The sequence below is a fragment of the Rhodamnia argentea genome, chromosome 2, assembly GCF_020921035.1.
Source record: "Rhodamnia argentea isolate NSW1041297 chromosome 2, ASM2092103v1, whole genome shotgun sequence".
NCBI lineage: Eukaryota > Viridiplantae > Streptophyta > Magnoliopsida > Myrtales > Myrtaceae > Rhodamnia > Rhodamnia argentea.
This window is the reverse complement of record NC_063151.1, coordinates 5,737,136-5,758,727: the sequence shown is the minus strand read 5'-3', so window position 1 is coordinate 5,758,727 and position 21,592 is coordinate 5,737,136. Positions and strand designations below refer to the sequence as shown.

The following is a 21,592-nucleotide window of genomic DNA, read 5'->3' as shown; positions in this document are numbered from 1 at the left end:
TTCAATGTCGGTATAATCATAAAATTTTGGGCAAAATTGCCCCTACTTTAGCCATCGCGGAAAGCCCGCTAGCGAAGATTTGGCCATCCGGTAATGGTCACTTTGAAGCCCTTATATGAGACACGGTCCACTCCGAGCGATCTTTTGATAAAACGGCTTCACTTCACATTCTTGTTTGAAATCTATTATTGTCGATAATTTCTGGCCAATAACAAAAATTTCCAGTTGAACCATAGTATCCTTTTTGTTTTCTTTGGACCACCATCTCCTCAATGACCGTAGGTGGAGTGTCGTGTTGGAATTCGCAAGCCCAATCACACGGTGTGTTTTGACCGTTCCAGTGAATGAATATGAGTAATCGCAATGCGATGAGCAGGTTCTCGCCAAGTCTACCGCCTTCAAACATTTTTGAGTTTTGGTCAGCACAATACCTTCACCTAACAAGGAGCAACCTCAGCCTAAATTATTGATGCAATTTGTCGAGTGAAAGATCCGTGTGGGGATCTTCTTGATTCAATCTCGGAAAACGTCTCATATCCGATTGACATTCTCTCCCAGGGCAAAAGATTTGGCCACTGAAAGAGGCCATGGGGAGAAGAATACGTAAGGCTGCTTTCTAGGACTAACAATTGAAGGTCGAGTCAATGTCATAAAGGGTGTCAGATTATCCTCTAGATTCCATTCATGACCGCACCAGGATAAAAATAATTATCGTCGCCGTCATATCGAGTTCAATTGTTGGTGGATTACTTTAGGTCGGAACTGCATTGTGGTGAGTAGTGCATAGGAAAAGGAGAATTAGGATTGGAGGTAAGCCTGATCTTCGATTACTGCAGATTTCGTTGTAAAGCTCAAGGTTGCATTGCTTCAACTGGTTTTATCGGCACGCTAGCTTGTTGTCATAGCATTATGCTGATATCAAATCGATGGATATTACTTTACTAAATCTAGGAATCACAAAAAATTACCATTATACGATCTGGCCACCCTTGTAACTGCCTCGAGCAATTTTTCCGATGACAATATAATTGGGGCTGGCGGCTTTGGACATGTATACAAGGTACAGAGTTTAGCGTATTTCAGTATAGAATTCTGCACCGGCCTGATGATGAATTAAAAAGAAGATGCTGCTATTGTGTAGGGAATTCTCTGGACAGGACAGCTAGTAGCAGTCAAGAGGATATCGAGGAGTTCAGGGCAAGGTCTTGAAGAGTTCAAGAATGTAGTGCTCTTGATCATGCGACTTCAACACCGGAATCTTGTCGAACTTCTAGGTTGTTGCATTGAGGGAGGGAGCGAATCTTGCTTTACGAGTATATGGACGACAAGAGCTTGAATTACTTCATATTTGGTAAGATAATTTCACATTTTTGCTTCCCTACCAATCAAATGAGACTCTTTCATACGATACTGATCTAAGTTAGCAAGTTAGCACTTTTCGTTAGTTACATATCTTGAGATTGACCGTGCGAATTATGAACTGTCCACAAAGCGTGTCGTTTACATGGCAAAGATGGTTTGACATTGTTGTCAGTATTGCAAGAGAACTTGTCACGCCCCGGTCCTCGAGCGCACGGCATCCCTGTCATCTCGTCCCTCGGGTTAAAAGGATAGCGTCCCAGGTGCGCTATCAACCCATGAGATTAACTACGCATGCGGAAACGTATAATATTCCCGGACAAGAATATAAAATAGGGATAGGCAAGTAGGAAAAACACATTAATTCAAAAACATCATTTAATTTACAGGCACGTCGTGAGTCAACCGAAATGACACACTAATTGGTCTCATACTTCGGGACGGGGTAGGATCAACTTAGTACCTACTTCAATAAGGCTACGTCACTCTCGCCCTTATTAGCTTTTCAAGCACTACTAGCTCCATCATTTAGAACCTGAAAATAGTTTAACAACGATGGGGTGAGATATAAATCTCGGTGAGTCAACGCCTAAACCTGGCTAAGGCGTTGATTCGTCCGAAGGGTCCTATGAGTTAATCACATATTGATATATAAATATCTCAATCACATGCAGCTCACCCGCTGAAAATCACACGGTATGCAATACCCAACATAATATGCCACACATAACAACCCATAGACATCATGTCAATCACATACGTAGACACCACACGTGGTCCGATTATTAACGGCCATCCGGCCCAATTGCACACGATTGGTGTGACTTTACACTACGACTAGCGGTGTCTACTTGCGGGACCAGGCTTCGTCCCTTACTTCCGGCGACGGCATCCGATAGCCCGTGTGACTCGTCCGGCCGGCATGACACGGCACTATCGGGAATCCCCGTAGGGGCTTCGATCCGTCACAAGCTGTGACCGGCATCCGTCAATCCGTGTAATCCGTACGGCCGGCACGATACGAATTGACATGCATCCGACAAGTCGTATGCTTTCGTACGGCCGACACGGTACGAACTTGACAGGAATAATCCATCGTGTGACCACTCAAGCATACTCAACAAATAGCCGATTTATAATCCGCATTTAGTCAAATGCTCACGCGATATGCTCACACAACAAAACTCTTGAGTAATCACACAAATGCATATGTTGTCCATGCGACCTTGCACCTATAAATCGAGTGATCGAACTCCAACCAATCAATCAATTTAACTAGCCATTCGTCAATGCATTTCATCAATTAATCCACATAAATTATAATCGAGCGTAGATCAATAATTCAATGACAAACATTCAATCCAATCGTACGTAATTAAATCCAAATCACCAATCAATCATACGCTCACCCTCGACCTATTATTCGCTTGCGATCAAGCAATGTCAATCAATTAATCAATTATTCCGACCAAACTAGCCACAATCAAATTAATCCAATTAATTAGGGTCATTTAACCTAAACCGAGTCTCTAGCCTAAACCGGCCCTAATTAATCTACCAAAACACCCCAATAATCTAATTAAACTAATTCAAACGTAATTAACTACTTAGCCAAGGATTAGAGGTCAACTCACTGTCGATTAGACGTGGAGATCCTTGAAAATTCCTCAACACGGACTTGGACTCGGGCTCGAGCTCGGAAACTTGGTCCACGGGCTTGGCCGCTCGGCCCCAACATCTCGGCCCACGGGCCAAAATTCTCGGCCAACCTGGCCCACGGAGCCGGCACACGGCCCAGGATCTCGGCCAACTTGGCCGGCCCACTTGGCCCAGAATATCGGCCACGGCCTGGCACATGGCCCAGGTTCCCGGCCAACTTGCCCGGACATGGCCCAGGACAGGCTAGGACACGGCCCAGCTCACGGGCCAGCGAAATAGGGCACTCGGGTCCAAAACAGGGCAGAACACAGCAACGTTGAATCGGGCTGTGGTGGTTGGCTAGGGGTGTTGCAGGGCTGTGGCGGTGGAGCTCAATGGTTGGGCGACGTCCAGGGATGGTCGTGGTGGTCGGAAACCGGCTGAGCTGGCCGGAGGAAGCTAGAACAGAGGCTGCAGCAGCTCAGAAGCAGAACAGACAGGCGGAGGCAGGGGAGCAGAAGCAGGGGACTCGAAACAGCTGGTGTCGGGGTCTGTTAGCGGCTCGGTGAGGTGTATGGTGGTCGAGGGTGGTAGCTGGAGGTCGGCGGACGGCTAAGGAGGTCTGAGGGAGGCGGAGCTGGGCTGAGGGAACTCGGACAGCAAGCAGAAACAGAAGCTGCAGCAGCGGTTGAGGCAGTGCAGGGGAGTAGCGTCAGGGCTTGCGGGGCTATGGTGGTGCGGTGCGGTGGCTGGAGATGATGAGGGTGCTTCGGTGGTGAAGGCTGGAGACATGAGGAGGTCGCCAAAGATAGCGGCGATGTAGAATTGAGGCTGCAGCAGCAGCCGAAGTCTAGCAGAAGTAGCAGCTGCAGAAACAGGGGAGGCGTCGAGTTGTTGTTCAGGCTTCCTGCAGCCTGTTCGGCGGCTCGCCGGCGTTCGGTGGTGGTGCGTCGACAACCAGAGGAGGTGGCTGCAGTTTTTTGGCTGAGGCTAATGGGCGTTCGGTAGCTGGAAAGGGGTTGTCGTCCACAAAAACAAAAGGAAGGGGGAAAAAGGCAGGGGAGTCGGTTTGGGGGGAGTTAACGTGGAGGACAGAGAGAGATGATGGGTTGGCCGGCTGACTTTTGGGGGCTAAAGAGGTAAGGTGGGTCCCACTTTAATAAATTTCCTTGTCTTGAGCTCATAAAATCCTAGGGCGTTACAGGACTCCTCTATCTCCATCATGATTCCAAACTGCAAGTAATACACCAAGATATTAAAACAAGCAACATATTACTAGATGGCGACCTGAACCCTAAAATGTCTGACTTTGGCTTGGCAAGAATCTTTGGAGCTAACGTAAAAGAAGCAAGAACAAAAAGAGTAACTGGAACTTAGTAAGTCTTAGCTCTTCATTTTGGTTTTTTTTTTTTTTTGGTGGGGGCGTTGGTTCTTGATATGAATCACTCGTTATAACAGAGGACGACAGCCTAAAAGCTTTCTTTTGCAGAAATGCAACGGCTACATGGCTCCTAAGTATGCTTTTGATGGGAAATTCTCTTTGAAGTCAGACTTATATAGCTTTGGCGTGCTCCTGCTAGAGATAATCAGCGGCAAAAGGAACAGAGGATTTTCCAATGCAACCCATCACTGCAACTTTCTCGGACATGTAAGTAATCAGGCACCACTAACACCAGCATTTCATCTCTCTCTGACTTTTAACACGGTCATGCCGGGCTATCTTCAATGACTAAGCACACAAGTTCCCAATTTTTCTTCAGGCGTGTTGCTTTGGAGTGAAGGTGGGGCCTTGGAGATGATGGATGAATGCCTGTACAACTCATTTGACGAACCCAAGTGGAAAGATGCATTCAAGTGGGCTTGTTGTGTGTCCAAAAGTTCCCCGAAAATGGGCGGGCTACGTTGTCTGCAACTTGTATGATACTCAATTGTGGGTTGGTCCTGCCTGAACCTAAAGAGCCCAGTTACTTTACGGAAAGGAACTTGCGGTGCTCCGATGGGGCATCATCAAAGGGGGGCTCACATACGCAAAACCGCAGTCACTCTGACTATGCTGGAAGGCCTATAGACATTCCGTGCAACTGGAGTCGAAACTTTTGGTACTGCGATAGATTAGTAAGTTTCTGTCGACAGAGATTCTGTATCCATACTTGGTTTAGCAGGGCCATGTTACGATGTGCCAGAGCAGAAAACTTTGTACCTTTGACACACAGAAGAACAATATCTCTCGTTTCTTATCCTCTGATGTTGACAATTGACAGCACGCCTCTCATCTTTTTAGTGTTGAGACGTTTAAGGTAGTCATTCAGAGCTAGTCCAACAATATCATGTGACTCAGAAAATTGTACCACCTTGTCGTGAGTTAACAGTAGAAGTAACAGCAGCCCGATTTTCTTGAAACTTTAGTAGCTTGGATTTCGGGAGTAATAATTCTTCGGGATCCCATTGTAAGCTCCGTAAGGTAAGTGTGGATATTATGAAAGATCCCATTGGAAGCTCCATAAAAAATCATCTAATTAAAAGGCGTGTACTAGATCATGCCGATCGAGGACTTGTACTGAATTGACTAGGAGCCGATTTGTATGTTCAGTCTATTTGATAGTTACAGTTACGCCCAAACTCCTGTATAAAGACAATTTCGTTTGAATCGAGTGGATTCCTTTCTTCCTTCAATTCGTGCTAGCTCAAAGTCACTTATGAGGAAATCTCAACGTCAGAAATCAAATAAGGGATCGTATTCCTATGCTACGTCTTCTTGCATTTCAGCTGGGATGAAACAAGGTTTAAAGCAGGATTAGCGCTCCATCTCTCAAAGTGTAAGTACGAACATTTTCAGATGACGTCAAAATGTTCACGGGACCTGCCTAAGAGGAAGGCAAAATAACCGATAGGAACCATTGTACCAAATTCGATGTTCAAAATTGCCCTCCTTCTCCAGATAGTTAGATGTCCTGAGTGGATGCTATGAAGTTTGACCTTGGCAGACAGTCAGCAGAACCATGATAGTATTTGTTTTCTTCAGGAGTGTTTGTCGAATAGGGGAAAAGTACATTAGAAGTGTCATAACTTGTGTACGGCGTTCAATTGAGTGCCATAACTTTCAAAACATTTAATTAAGTACCATAACTTTCAAAAATCGTTCACTTGAGTACTATGTCGGAGCAAAATCGTTCACTTGAGTGCTACACTAACTTTTCCGGCGTGCCACATCAGCTTTCCGGCAGCTACAGTAACTTTTCCGGCTGCCACGTCAACATGGCGCTCAAGTGAACGATTTTTAAAAGTTATGGCACTTAAGTAAATGTTTTGAAAGTTATGGCACTCAAGTGAATGCCGTACAAAAATTATGGCACTTCTAGTGTACTTTTCCCTTCGAATAGCGACCACATAATATGGATTATCGACTTTGTGTTATGACCGCTACTGTATGTGAATGACTAATGGCAATCTGTGACAAGTTTTTCCCAAGCCATGCACATTTTAGCTTGTCTGACATTGCTTCCTTCGTTCTTTCTGTCCTTTTACCCCTTCCTTTCATATGTGCAAATCCACTTGTCTCGTGTTGTCAATTCTCCAGTATTCGGGACAAGGATGAATTATTCAATCATGTTGGTTTAACCTTTTCCGTCCGGCAAGGACTTAATTAGACTATTCATCCACCTTGATGGGTGGAAGATCGGAGTAGTCATGTTTTCATGCATCTTGGAAAAATCTTGCATGTGCTTGTCTTTCTATGTCCAAGTCCAAAAATTTCTTCCATGAATGATGTCTATACACGGAAGAAAACAAAAAGGTGCTATCAGCCAGCAAATATCGAAGTTTAAGGTCGTAAATTGTGTTGTAGTATGAACCTTGTCAGTTTGATGTCGCCTAGTACGCACTGCATCTCCATCCAATGGGACTGCAACTAGACTATGCAGCTGCGGGATGCTCTATGCTTTCCACATCAGTCAGTCATAAACGATGCTTTGAGTCATTTAGATTTGGACCTTGGCAATTACAGGAAGCTAGGAAACTAAGCCACTAGCAACTGTGTGGTTGTGGCTTCCCTTCATTTGGCCCCACTGGTCCCTGTTTAAACTAAACGGTGGAATCTATCTTCTGTATCTTACCAAATATGCCATTCAGAAAAGTTGGAAGCTTTTATCGACTTGTTTACTTTTTCCGTGGATGAATTAGAAAGATCTGCAATGGATAAACCTCCTTTCATCAACCTTTTTTTTCACACTTCTGTCATCAACTGTCACTGCTAGGCCTGTCAAATGCAGCTGACACCATGAGCTCATTCGGTCTATTAAAGAAAGAGAGACATTAGTTTCCCCTGGCCCGACACATTGAGTTCATTTTCTGCTCTCCTGGAAAAATAAACGACCGGTTCCTCGGCATATGGGTCGGGGCAAGTCCTGAAACGGTTGTTTGTCTTCCTAACAGGATAGTCCACTCACAGATTCAAACGCTACTCTGGAAATAAGCAATGAAGGACAGAAACCCTGTTGGGCAGGTTCTAGATTCTTGTAACCTTGCTCGTCGTCGGCAGCAAATGCAGGGGCTCCAAGATCATGAAGGACGCGTTTGACAAGAGCATCATCTTCCAGCTCAGCAGGCGCCTTCTCAATCTTCAACGCCTTCAGGAAGAGGGCGTCAGGGATGCGATATCAGGAGGCTGAGAATCATGGTTCGCTTCTGAAATCGGTCGCGTTCCAGCTCAATTCGAAGGGGGTAATGGCATCGTTGGCAGAGAATTTGTCGGGGTAGGGAGGGTTTGGCTGACGAGGAAATTTAGGATTTGGAATTGAGGATGGAATTTGCGACTTCGGGGGCGGGGGATTTGGGTAGGATTTGTTCTGATTGAGAGAGATTTGGGAAAATATTGTAGGAAAATAATTTTTTTTTTCTTCTCCGGGTGTCATGTAAATCGACTACAACTCCATCCATCATTTGTACACGATATTTTCTTATAAGATTGAGCCTTCATTCGTTTCGCGAAAATATGATATCTTTCTTTAAAAAAATTCAAGAAGTCATTTTCTTATAATATGATCATATTTATGTCGTTTAGCTGAAACATGAAAACGAATAGGAAATTATTTTTCAATCCCAACCGATGAGGACTTTTTCGCTACTTTGCACATCATTTGGTCCCACGCGAGCTTCGACTGGTCCAACGAGAACGGTGACAATGGCGTTCAAACAGAAAGTGTGAAGTGGTACGTTAAGAAACCTCACCTTTTCACCAATTCGCGTCATTTAGATTTGGTCCTTGACCAAAGATTGGAGACCGATCCACGAGTGGCTGGTCTTCTTGCGTGACCCAACTCACTCCAATCAGGAACTCCTACAACTTGCTCTGCACCAAACAGAGGCATCTGTCTTCTACATCTTGCCCTGACATGCTATTCTGAGAAGTTCGAATCTTTATCTGGTTATTGGCCTCATCTCGTAGATCAGACAGAAGGGTTTGCAATGGCAGATCCTCCCATCTTCAGCTCCTTTTGCGCTTCCGTCGCCGTTCTGTCCCTGCTGTGCCTTTCGAGCGCAGGTGACACCCTGAGTTCGGTTTAGTCTATTCAACAGGGAGAGACACTAGTTTCCCGGGGCCGAAAATTTGAGCTTGGTTTCTTCTCTGCTGGAAGCTCAAAGAACACCTTCCTGGGGATTTGGTTCGTGGTGAGTCCTGAAGCGGTCGTTTGGGTCGCTAACAGGAACAGTCCACTCACTGATTCAAATGGTACTTTGAAAATAAGCAATGAAGGTGAACTCGTTCTTCTCAACCAATCAAACAGCGTCATTTGGTCAACCAATTCAACCAAGGTTCTTGGAAACCCAGTTGCACAGCTCCTAGATTCTGGTAACCTCGTTCTTAGCGAAAGCAGCAGTTCTAGTTCTGTTGATTACTCATGGCAGAGCTTTGACTACCCATCAGACACAATTTTGATCGGTATGACCGTAGGATGGAACTTTAGAACCGGCATCGAACATCATCTGACTTCCTGGAGAAGCACGGAGGACCCCCCCCCTGGAGACTATATCTATAGGTACAAAATCGATAGGCTACCTCAAATTGAAATAGTGAGCAAAGGTTCTGTCAAAGTATATCGAACTGGGCCATGGGATGGAATTGAATTCGGCGGTCTTAACATGGAGGGGAATACGGTTATTAACCCGATCTTTGTTTACAACGCAACGGATGCCTATTTTGCATTTGAAACCTTAAAGGACGATATCACTGCCAGAGTCAGGTTAAGCCCGGATGGTGTTATGCAGTTGCATCTACTGACGAGTGGAAGCACCGAGTGGTATCTGATGTACTCGCTCCCTCATGACCCTTGTGACAACTATGGACAGTGTGGTGCTAATGGCATGTGCAGACTTAACCAAAGCCCAAGATGCCTCTGCTTGCAGGGTTTTATGCCCAAGTCACAAGAAGAGTGGGACATGCTTAATTCAACAGAGGGGTGCATAAGGAAAATTCCATTGAATTGTTCTCGTGGTGAGGGTTTTATGAGACTTTCGCAGGTGAAATTACCAGACCTGGTAGATTTCGAGCTATTCAAGAATATGAGCCTCAAGGAGTGCAAGATTGAATGTCTAAAGAATTGTTCTTGCACGGCTTATGCTAATTCCGATATTAGAGGAGCAGGCTGCTTGATGTGGTTTGGTGATCTCATTGATATTAAGGAAATTGACACGGTTGTGAACAGGCAGCATCTCTACCTACGGCTACCTGCTTCTGAATTAGGTAAATACAGATATTGTATCTGCATTGGCTAATTGGTTTAGCAATTTCTTTTTTCTTCTTTGTTCTGATCTTTGATTTCATTAATGCGTCCTTTATCAATGCCAGACTGAACTGCTGTTCTGCTCCTTGCTATTTATTTCTCATGCTCAACTTCCTCTAATGGAGATAGATTCATCAGCTTACAGATGAACTCTTCCTCTGAAATTACTCACTTTACTTCTTCTTGTATTCTAGATTCAATCCGCAATCCATCCAAGAAGCTGGTGACTATCATAGTGGCTTCAGCGATTTCAGGATTGCTTCTACTGGGCATGGCATTGAGCATAATCTGGAAGAGAAGAATGAAAAGACGAGGTAAGCTAAATATCTTTCTTTTACATCATGTTGTCAAATTCCAGATTGATTTTTCCTTATTGAGATTATGGTATGGTCTAAGAAGGCAGTTTACATCCCTTGTAGGCTTGCCAAGTGGGACAGATGACATTGACTTGCCCTTATATGATTTTGCTACTATTGCCGTTGCCACCAACCATTTCTCTCAAACAAACATGCTAGGAGCAGGCGGCTTCGGTTCGGTCTACAAGGTAATGAGTTGTAAATCAATAAATTCAAATATCTACAGAGGCCCACAATGAGTGAAATACATGCAGGGAAGACTTTCCACAGGACAAGAAGTAGCAGTGAAAAGGCTGTCAAAATCTTCCAGGCAAGGTCCTGACGAGTTTATGAATGAAGTCCTTCTAATCGCCAGACTTCAGCACCGGAATCTTGTTGGACTTCTTGGCTGCTGCATTGAGGGTGAAGAAAGAATGTTAATTTATGAATACATGCCAAACAAAAGCTTGGATTATTTCATTTTTGGTCAGAACCACTTAATCTTTTTCAGCTCCTTTTCACTCGAGTTTCCTTATGCTTTTGTCCTCTCCATTGATTCCTTCGCCAGAAAATACAGCTAAATGCTAACAACTAACTAGTTTTTGATGGATTGAGTGTGTAGATCATGATAGAAGCTCCTCTTTGGCATGGGAAAGGCGATTTGACATTGTTTTAGGAATCGCCCGAGGACTTCTCTATCTCCACCAGGATTCAAAACTGCAAGTTATCCACAGAGACCTTAAAGTGAGTAACATTTTGTTAGATGCCGATATGAATCCAAAGATTTCGGATTTTGGCCTGGCAAGGAACTTTCAAGGAGATGACACAGAGGCAAAGACGAGAAGAATAGTTGGTACATAGTAAGTTTCTCCCCTCGATTCATTTGAACATTGCACTATCTATCGGTATATGGAGGGACTGAAGCCTGATTTGCTTGATGCAGTGGTTATATGTCCCCAGAGTATGCCTTTGATGGCAAATTCTCTGTGAAGTCCGACGTTTTTAGCTTTGGTGTGCTTTTGTTAGAGATAGTAAGTAGCAAAAGGAATAGAGGATTCCAGCATGCTGATCATTTTCACAACCTTCTCAGGCACGTAAGTGGCAGGATTATTGAGATCTACCATTTTCTTTTTCGCTAAACAAGATCAAATATTCTGTTTCTCCTAAAACCGCATCTCATTTGTTCTTTCTACCCGTAGACAAGGTTTCTTTTTTATGCGCACATAGTGGTAACCATGATTCATGAATGGTTGAATTTTTGTAGGCTTGGTTGCTATGGAGTGAAGGGAGGGCCATGGAACTCATCGATGTATCTTTATGCAACTCTGTTGTCGAGTCTCAAGCAGAGAGAGGCGTTCAGGTAGGCTTGTTATGCGTCCAAAAGTTTCCTGAAGATAGGCCTACAATGTCCAGTGTTGTTTTCATGTTGGCAAATGAAGGGGCAACCTTGCCATTGCCTAAAGAGCCCGGTTTCTTCATGGAGAGAAGTTCAGGTAGCTCAGTTGCAACTTTAGTTAAGGAAGGATCCTCCTCGCTCAATGTCATTTCGGTCACATTGCCGGAAGGTAGATAGGAATGCCATTGAGGATGTTTGTGCAGATTGTAGACCGTCCACCTCTCATACAAAGGACAGAAACAGCATACGATGGTGTAAAGCTCAACAACAAATTTGTTAAACAGGGTACTGAAAATTTTAGCAAATAAAGTTTTAGTGTTGAAAATAAAGATAAATTGCCGTTTCCTGATAATTGTAAACTAATTGCTAATTTTATTGATATCTTACAAAGCCATAATAATGACAATTATGGTGGGCTTTTAGCTGTATATTTGGGAATTTTAGATGCCATATAATTTTTAATTGTCTGAGTAACCCTTCCCATACTTATTATATAAATTGGATTTTCGACTTAATTGAATCCATCAAATTTCGATACTAATTAAAGTTATCAAGAAAGTATAAACTAAGTGCTGAACTTTCAGTTTTCAAATAAGGTTATCAAACATGCCCTTAATCTATATTTTGAGATTCACGTACTTTGATTTTTTTCGAAACCGAAAGTCCAAAAACTTTCACAACGTTCAATTTTTGACAACTAGATCCACATATAATTCGTTCGTATTCTTTTGAAACTTTGAATAATACTTTAAATTTTGGCAGGGAAGCACAAAAATAATATCTTCTTTACTTTTATTTAAATAAAAGAAAAGAAGCAAGCCATTTGGTTTGATAATAGTTGAGTATGGAGCACTGAATTATATTGACTTGTTACCAAAGATGGAATTATGGACATAATGGCAGGAAAGCAAGAAATAATAATAATATTTTTATATCCGCTATTTTTTTTTGGTTGAAATATCCGCTATTTTGACTTTCACAGAGATGATTTTGTTTTTTGTAGCAGACCTTGATATATATCTAAAGTTTGATCTATTGATTTCACATATATAGTGATACCAGGTATTGTAATTGAAGTTTTAAACAAATTAAGCCGCCTGCGACATCTGGTAAGGCTCTGAAATGTCCCTTACGACGATGTTTACGCTTTCCGGGAGGCCGACCCAAGGTGGCTTTGATGGTGAGATGGTCGGAAGTGCAGCTACTTCACCTCAAAAAAAGTTAGGAAAAAAAATATATTGCTTTGTCTTCCACTAAGCAAGTACACTTTTAGTATCAAAAGTTGTGTATGGAAATCACTTTAGCGCCAAAAGTTTCAAACGGATTACTTTAGTACCAAGTCGAAAATAAAAGGATCACTTCGGTGCCTTCGGCGAGAATTTTTGGCCAAAATTGTCATGTATCATTAATTATTATTTTTTTAACAAAAAATGACATTTAAAAAAATATAAATAAATCCACGTGGGCTGCCATGTGGACTTCTGCACTTTAAAATAATTTTAAAAATTAGCTAAAAATTATATTCATTTAAATACAAAATTTATTTAAAATAAAATTAAAAATAAGCTAAAAAATTTTAAAAAAACCTTTAACTTAAAAAAAATTCTGGGTGGAGAACCAAGCGGTGAGGGTTGTGCAAGCCCTTGCCGCTTGCAAATGTTTTTTTTTATTTTTTTTCTGAGTTTTTACTTTTTTTTTGGTTAATTTTTAACATAAATTTTCAAATTATTTTGAATTTTTTTTTTGTAAACTAATTAAGTTTTTATTTTTATTTTTATTATTTTTTTAATTTTTGCTTTTTTTAATTGCTGATTGGACCTTGTTTGTGCCACGTCGGCTTCAAATAATAATAAAATAATGTCACGTCGGCTTTTCAATGGACCAAATCGGACTTGGCACTAAACCGATCGTTTTTCAAAAAACTTGATACTAAAGTGATCCATTTGAAACTTTTGACACTAGAGTGATCTCCGTACATAATTTTTGACACTAAAAGTGTACTTTTGCCAAGCATAAAGTTGCACAAATGTTTCATCAACTGTAGCGGGAGAAGGAGAAAACATCAATAGTGAATTCCATTTTGGGGCTTTTAGGGTTTTTGTCACTCTTCAATTGGTTAGTACAAACTCCAGCTTCAATTTGGATGTAACGAGAACATTTTGGGCAAAATTGCCCCTGCTCTAGCCTTCATGAAAAGCGCACTACCAAAGATTTGGGCGGCTGGCAAGTTTGAGCCTTATTTAATGTTACGATGGTCATTTTAAGCTCTTGTTTAAGATAATATTCACTTGGAGTTATCTTTTAAGAAAATGGCTTCATTTCATATTCCTATTTCAAAATTATTATTTCCGATAATTTCTGGTTAGTAAGAAAACATCCGGTTGAACCATAACATCTGTTTTGTCTTCTTTGGACCACCATTGCCGCAGTGACCAGGCGTGGCGTGTCGTGGTTGGAATCTGCAAGCCCAAGCAGCGTCTTATGACCGTTTCAATGTTTGAATATGAGTGATAGCAGTCTGATCAGCATACCTTCACCTAATAAGAGGAATACTTTAGCCTGAAATTATTGATATAATTTGTCGGGTTAACGATCCGTGTGGGAATCTTCTTGATTCAACCTCGAAAAAAAGTCTTGCACATAATTGACATTCTATGTCAGGGCAAAGAATTTAGTCAATTAATGAAGCCACGCGGAGAAGCAGACAGAAAGGCTGCTTTCAGGGGCTGTAACAATCGAAGGTCGAGTCGATTTCATAAAGGGTATCAAGATTATGAACCTTCACGACATGGAGGCAATCTAGTATCCAAGGTGTATCTCCGTCCGATGGGACTGCGTGGCAACTTTCTGCATCATTTGGTAGTATGCGAGCTTGGACTGGTGCAACAAGGATGTCGACAATGGAGGCAAAAAATAAAGCCCGAAGTGATACATTAAGAAAACTCAAGTTTCACCAATTTGAGTCATTTAGATGTGGTCCGAGGCTATTCCAGGAAGGATGGAGACTGATCCACAAAAATTTGCATGCCCGGTCTTCTTGCGTGGCCCGACTCAACCCAATGAGGCACTCCTAGAACTTGCCCTGCACCAAACAAAGGGATCTGACTTCTATATCTTATCCTGTTGTGCTAATCTGAAAAGTTTCAACTTTTTATCAAGTTATTTACTTGCAATGGCAGATCCTCCTGGCGTCAGCTTCTTTTGCGCTTCCATTGAAGTTCTGTCACTGCTGCACCTGTCAAGTGCAGCTGACATCTCGACTTCAGTTCAATCTATTGAAGAAGGAGAGACGTAAGTTTGCCTGGGCTGAAAGTTTGAGCTCGGTTTATTATCTGCTGGAAGCTCAAAGAGCTGTTTCCCGGGGATATGGTTCTTGGAGAGTCCTGAAACGGTTGTTTGGGGTTGCTAACCTAACTGGAACGGTCCACTCTGGAAATAAGTGATGAAAAACATAAACATCATTCACTTTTTCAGATTACACCATCTCTATATATATATACAATCAGCATTAGGGCTCACTAATTATGGAAAAGACTGAACTACCCTTTCAACACTCCCCCTCAAGTTGGGGCATAAACATCAAAGAGCCCCAACTTGTTACACAAAGTAATTACTCTACTACCCTGCAATGACTTAGTAAAAAGATCTGCAAGTTGGTCTTCAATCCGTGTGTATTGAAGTATTATGTCCTTGTTTTGAATCTTTTCTCGCACAAAATGACAATCTACTTCAATATGTTTCGTGCGCTCATGAAAAACTGGATTTGAAGCAATATGCATAGCAGACTGGTTATCACAACACAAAATTGAGAGAGCTGAAGATGGCATACTAAGTTTGGATAATAACATCCTTAACCAAATCAACTCTCTATATATGTTCCATCCTTAGAAAAAATGGCATTTTTAAGAAAGAAATTGCTTCTTTTCACCTTCGAGGTCGTCGTCTTCGATGACCCTTAATTTGACGCCGCAGTGAATTGGCTGTTCATCCCCTCAGCAGCAGCATGGAAGCTCCAGAATCTCACTCTGGTAAGTTTCGGATGAGCAGTAAGGACTTCATGCTTAATGTAACTATCTGAGCTAAAAAAAGGGGGCATTTATGGGGGCGATCACGGGGAAATTGATGAAAGGCTTCATGGCCGTGGAAAAGTTTCCTTTTTGAGTCTGTTATTGTTGCTGCCATCTTTGTGTCATTGTTGGGTTTTGTCGTTTGGACCTGACATGTTGAGTTCAGGCCAGTCTATGGGAGATGGAGAGATATTCAGGCCAAAGCTTTGAGCTCGGCTTCTTCTCTCCTGGCAACACCGAGGACAGGTACTTGGGGATGTTTTACAAATTTAGGCCTGAAACAGTCGTTTGGCTTGCCAACGGAAACAATCCACTCACGAATTCAGGTGGAGTTCTTGCATTTAGCAATGTGGGGAATATTTACTAATCTTTGATCTTCTGTCACATTATTTGAAGACAGCCAATCTGATGGCACTCATACTAAATTGGAAGTTTCAATGCCCGCGCAAGCATTGGCACCGTGGTTATTTTCTCATTCAAACATTAGCAGAGACTTGCTAGTGATAACTGCAGGTCTAATGAAGTTCACACCTTCCTCTAATGTGTATGATACCTGTATTTCTCTTTACTTCTATGACAGTCTAAGACGATAATCATGCATTGAATTTGCACCTTGGCATGGCATCCTCTGTTCTACAGTGCCACCTTTGCAGAGTAGTTGTTTAACACCATTGAAATGTTTTGAAACCTTGTTGACCTCGGGGGTGAACCATTCATATCTCGGAAAGACCAATGCGCTGACGAGTCCAGATCAGCATATCGTATAGCGGGTCTGTCACACTTCATTCACTTGCTCGGTTCTATTTATTAGTCATCCATGGACTTGTAAATATGATGGTTTTTCAATCCATCGCACTATGTCTGATTAAGAGTCAACATTGGCGTCTTGATATTTCCAATAGCGATAACTGTTGCATTACCGTACACAGAGCACATATGCTAAGTGGAATAATCATTGAAGACAATCTGTGTAAGACCTCACGCAGCCATTACTGTTTGTTCACTTTCACCACACACAACACTTGGAGCGAACTACGTAACGCAAACAAGCATTCTCAACTCTTAATTTTTTTTTCCTCACCCTCTCTCTCATTTATCATAGAGCCAAATCTCTCTCCTTCTTTCTTGTTCCAAAGCACCTTGGCTACCTGAGGCTTACTTTCAATGGCTCACCAGATGCCCTTTTTATAGCCTGGAAACTAATGTTTCATTCAAAAGTGGCTCATTCTGCTCAAACTTCTGCTCCATGAAGAACATGTGCTAGCCAAATTTGTTCAGGGACATTGAAGACATCTTCCTCTTTTCTTGCAGAGCTTGTGTCCCTAGGAGTTGGCAGGTTCAATGTTTTGGTCATCGAGCATTAATGTTGAGTTTTGAAGTTTGGGGGTGAAGAAAATGTGAGTGGAAAGTACAAGAAATTTCAAAATTTCGCGAAAATTTCATATTCTGCTCCATTTTCTACCCAAATTTTCATCACCTCCATTTTCCTTAATCTCCCAAACAGGGCCAAGATATTCCTTCTAGAAGGTGTTGAGCTACAAATATGGGCTAGTTCAACAACATCAATAATCCACCACCCGGTCTCAGTCGTGAGGAGAGAGATACGCCTTTCTTGCTTTGCGTGAATAGCCATCGAATGTCTTCTGATCAACCTTTCTTGACCACGTGAGTATTTCATGACCCTTGATTACATATCCCACTGGGAGTTGCTGGTAACCGGCTCAGCATTGAAATTGCACAGCGTTCTGTAAGGTAGACTTCAGCCATATATTCTTGGTAAGCATCTCTCGATTTTTAAAACTGGCACCGATGAGGAGGATCCAGGGAAAAATGGCAGATGGCTTTATGGAAATTGGAAAGCTTTTCTCTTCACCGACTTTTCACTCTCTTTTTGTCATCTTTATGTCGGTGCTGAACTTGTCGGTCGCATCTGATACGTTAAGTTCAGGTCAGTCCATTAAAGATGGAGAGACATTGGTCTCTTCAGGCCAAAGCTTTGAGCTAGGTTTCTTCTCTCCAGGAAAATCCAAGAATAGGTACTTGGGGATATGGTACAAATTTAGTCCTGAAACAGTCGTTTGGGTCGCCAACGGGAACAACCCACTCACTGATTTAGATGGTGTTCTCACATTTAGTGATGAGAGGAATCTAGTTGTTCTCAACCGATCAAACAGTGTCATCTGGTCTTCGAATTCATCCAGGGTTTTAAGAAACCCAGTTGCACAGCTGTCGGATTCTGGTAACCTTGTTGTTTTAGAGAATACCAGTTCACATTCTGGTGAATGCTCATGGCAGAGCTTTGACTATCCAACTGACACCCTTTTAACCGGTATGCGAATGGGACAGAACCTCAAAACCGGTTTCGAATGGCATCTGACTTCTTGGAAAAGCATGGATGATCCCTCTTCTGGAGACTATACCTATGGAATAAATGTAGAAGGGTTGCCGCAATTGGAAGTGCTCTACAAAGGTTTCAGGAAGATACTTCGAGCAGGTCCACAAAATGGGGTCCAGTTCCCTGGTACTCCGCAGTCTGAAAGTACCCTATTCAAGCCCATGTTTGTTTACAATGAAACATGTGTATTTTGAGTTTGAACCTATAAGCGATGACATCATCACCATGGTAAGATTGAACCAGTCTGGTCTTGTGCAATGTATTCTGGGGAAGAAAGGGAGCTCTACATGGGACGTTATGGTCTCAATCCCCCGCGAACCATGCGACAACTACGGGCAGTGTGGTGCTAATGGTGTCTGCACAATTAGCGAAGATCCAAGATGCCAGTGCTTGCAGGGTTTCATGCCCAAGTCCCCAGAGGAATGGCAAATGCTTAACTCAACCAGTGGGTGCATAATGAAAGTTCCATTGAATTGCTCTCGAGAGGAGGGGTTTCTGAAGCTTTCGCAGCTGAAGTTGCCTGACTTGATAGACTACTCGCTAAACAAGACTATGAGCCTCAACGAGTGCAAGGCTGAGTGTCTAAAGAACTGTTCCTGCAGGGCTTATGCTAACTCAGATGTTAGAGGGGGAGGTAGCGGCTGTTTAATGTGGTTCGGCGATCTCATTGATATGAGAGAATCTCAACAAGTCAACTACGAGCAAAATCTCTACATAAGAGTACCTGCATCTGAGTTAGGTAGATCTAAACATCCTAATTCAGTTAGCAACTGTTCTATTACCATGATCATGCTTTTTCCTAAATTTGCATCATGTACAGAGTAAGTGCTCAGTCAATCCTGATCTGGTACCCGACTATTTATTACTCATTTTGTTATCTCTTGCTTCATTTTTTTACATTCATTAGCTTATGTCGATGCACTTTCTTGGCTATTATAGATTCAATCCACAGCCCTGTCAATAAGAAAAGACTGGTGACTGTCATAGTGGCTTCTGCAATTTCTGGATTGTTCATAGTAGGCATAGCATTGGGCATAATGTGGAAAAGCAGAATGAAAGGAGGAGGTAAGCTTGTTTCTTATCCAGTCCCACTAATAAAGTGAAGATTTGTGTTGTTCATTGTTTGATTCTGACCAACTATTATCAATCTAATTGACATTGTTCATCATTTCAGGCTTGGGACGTGAAAAGGAAGACATTGACATTGCGACTGGACATTTCTCTGAGACCAACACAATTGGAATGGGTGGCTTTGGTACAGTCTACAAGGTAATGATCTATGGAGTTGCAAGCTTATAGCACAGGATAAGCTTATGGAACTAAAGGAAAAAATGCAGGGCATTCTCTCCTCAGGCCAAGAAATAGCAGTGAAAAGGCTGTCCAAAAGTTCAGGACAAGGTCTCGAAGAGTTCAGGAATGAAGTACTCCTAATCGCCAGACTTCAGCACCGGAACCTTGTTGGGCTTCTTGGCTATTGCATAGAGGGAGAAGAGAGAATGCTAATATATGAGTATATGCCGAATAAAAGCTTGGACAATATCATTTTTGGTTCGAACTCCTTGATCTTTATTCATTTTCTTTGCACTTGATCCCATCCCAATACTATCAGTCTGTCATTTTTGTCTGAAAGGACATGCATCCAAATGCTAATTGATGTACTCATTTTCTTCAGAGTGTCAAGCGTAAAACTCAATATGGTTTTGCGTTTGTGCAGATGATGACAGAAGCTCCACCTTGCCATGGAAAAGTCGCTTTGACATTGTCATAGGAATTGCGAGAGGACTTCTCTATCTTCACCAAGATTCAAAACTACAAGTCATTCACAGAGACCTCAAAGTAAGCAATATACTGTTGGATGCTGACCTGAATCCTAAAATTTCGGACTTTGGTCTCGCAAGAATCTTTGGGGGTGATGAAAGGGAGGCAAGAACTAGAAGAATTATCGGTACCTAGTAAGTTTCTCATCTCAACCGACGAGCATTCCTCCATCAACCTTGGATTGATGGTTTTTTCCTCATGAACCTTGGAAGATTTGAGTCCTGATTTTCTGATTGCAGCGGTTATATGTCTCCAGAGTATGCTTTTGACGGAAAATTCTCAGTGAAATCCGATGTTTTTAGCTTTGGTGTACTTCTGTTAGAGATAGTAAGTAGCAAAAGGAATAGAGGATTCTGGCATCAAGATCATCACCACAGCCTTCTTGGGCACGTAAGAGTAGTGTGTAATTTCATCTATTCACGCCTATTATGTACTCGCAGTCATGTTTTCTGAAAAGCTTTGTAATGATAACTGTCTAATGACATGGCTGAATTTGTTCAAGGCATGGTTGCTTTGGAGCGAAGGCAGGGCCTTGGAGCTTTTACATGAATCTCTACGCAACTCCTCCTTCGCATCCCAAGTAGAGAGATGCATTCACATCAGCTTGTTATGTGTCCAAAAGTTTCCTGGAGATAGACCATCCATGTCTTCAGTCCTTTTCATGTTAGCGAATGAAGGGGGAGTCTTGCCACAGCCTAAACAGCCCGGCTTCTTCATGGAAAGAAGTTCGTCGAGCACAGAAGAATCCTACACGAGGAATATTATGACTATAACCATGCCGGATGGTCGATAAACTTTCCTTCAAGGGCGTTCCCTGCAGTGTGGTATTTAGACCAGCTTTCTCGGTGCATAAAAAGGGAAGACGGTTGCCGATCACTATGACTGAGCACTTCAATGTGTGAGAGGTATAGCGATCTAGACTTTAATGTTGCTTCAGGTTCCCAAGTTTTAGATAACATCTGCTAAAAACAGTCTGAAAAGTTTGTGAAAGCATTGTTGTATGTGTGGATATGAATCCGTTTCATGCTCGCAAGATAGCGAATGCCTGATCAAATTGATCGGGTTCAATTAACATGTGTGGAGTTGACCATTTTACCTCTTCATATCTTGCCATATTTATCAATAGTGCCATTTCGTTCCGAAAATGCCCCTGCCCAGGTCCTAAATTTCTTACCGCACCCAAACCCCCAAAACCAAACTTGAAACATAACTACTGAACCTTAAGCTGAGTTATCACCACATATTGCCGCTGCCCACCTTCGCGACGCCGGCGGCGGCAGCAGAAGATGTGGTGGGTGATAAAAGAGGCGAAGGTTTGTGGGGGATGGAGCCTAAGAGTTTGAGAGACCTGGAGGATTGGAAATTTCAGAGAGGGGCAATTTGGTCTTTTCTGCAATGCGATTTTTTTTTTTTTTTGGGAGGATGTTAAGTGGTATTTTGAAAAAAAATAAATAGAGAAGGGCAAGTGGTAATGGGCTGGAAAGTAAGGATGATTTTTGGCAACTATGCTTGCTCCATCAAACTATATCTTCCTTCAAATTGCACTCAAATTCAGCTGGAGAAGCATAAAGTTTGGAGGACAGACTGACCTACAAATAAATTGCTCCAAATCGAAACCAGAGAGTACTTAGAGTACCTAAATAATAATGGAAAGAATTGCATCATCGCTGTAATCGTCCGCAATTAGGAGCCCCCGGTAGTTAAACTAAGTGCTTTAGGCATGGTTCCTTGTCTTTGAAAGGAAGCTGCAATTAGTGGCAACAAACCGATTCTGGAAAATTGAAGCAGTTAAAAGATGAAATTCA

At 42.3% G+C, this 21,592-nt stretch overlaps 2 protein-coding genes across 2 annotated transcripts; both read left to right on the top strand.

The window, feature by feature from the left end:
* The first annotated feature begins 8,460 nt into the window (after positions 1-8,460).
* LOC115755635 lies at positions 8,461-20,802 on the top strand. The gene is given in 17 exon segments (XM_048275184.1): positions 8,461-9,736; positions 9,971-10,090; positions 10,196-10,320; positions 10,387-10,597; positions 10,734-10,971; positions 11,055-11,205; positions 11,376-11,676; positions 14,687-14,798; positions 15,741-15,820; positions 17,316-18,154; positions 18,243-18,708; positions 18,909-19,034; positions 19,144-19,238; positions 19,307-19,517; positions 19,684-19,921; positions 20,027-20,177; positions 20,290-20,802. Coding segments are annotated over 17 exon segments (5,031 nt in total). The 3' UTR covers positions 20,581-20,802.
* LOC115755636 (G-type lectin S-receptor-like serine/threonine-protein kinase At4g27290) lies at positions 17,279-18,290 on the top strand. Its single transcript, XM_030695105.2, has one exon. It carries the CDS (start codon positions 17,384-17,386, stop codon positions 18,161-18,163), a length of 780 nt encoding a protein of 259 aa, XP_030550965.1. The 5' UTR covers positions 17,279-17,383; the 3' UTR covers positions 18,164-18,290.
* Positions 20,803-21,592: the final 790 nt, after the last annotated feature.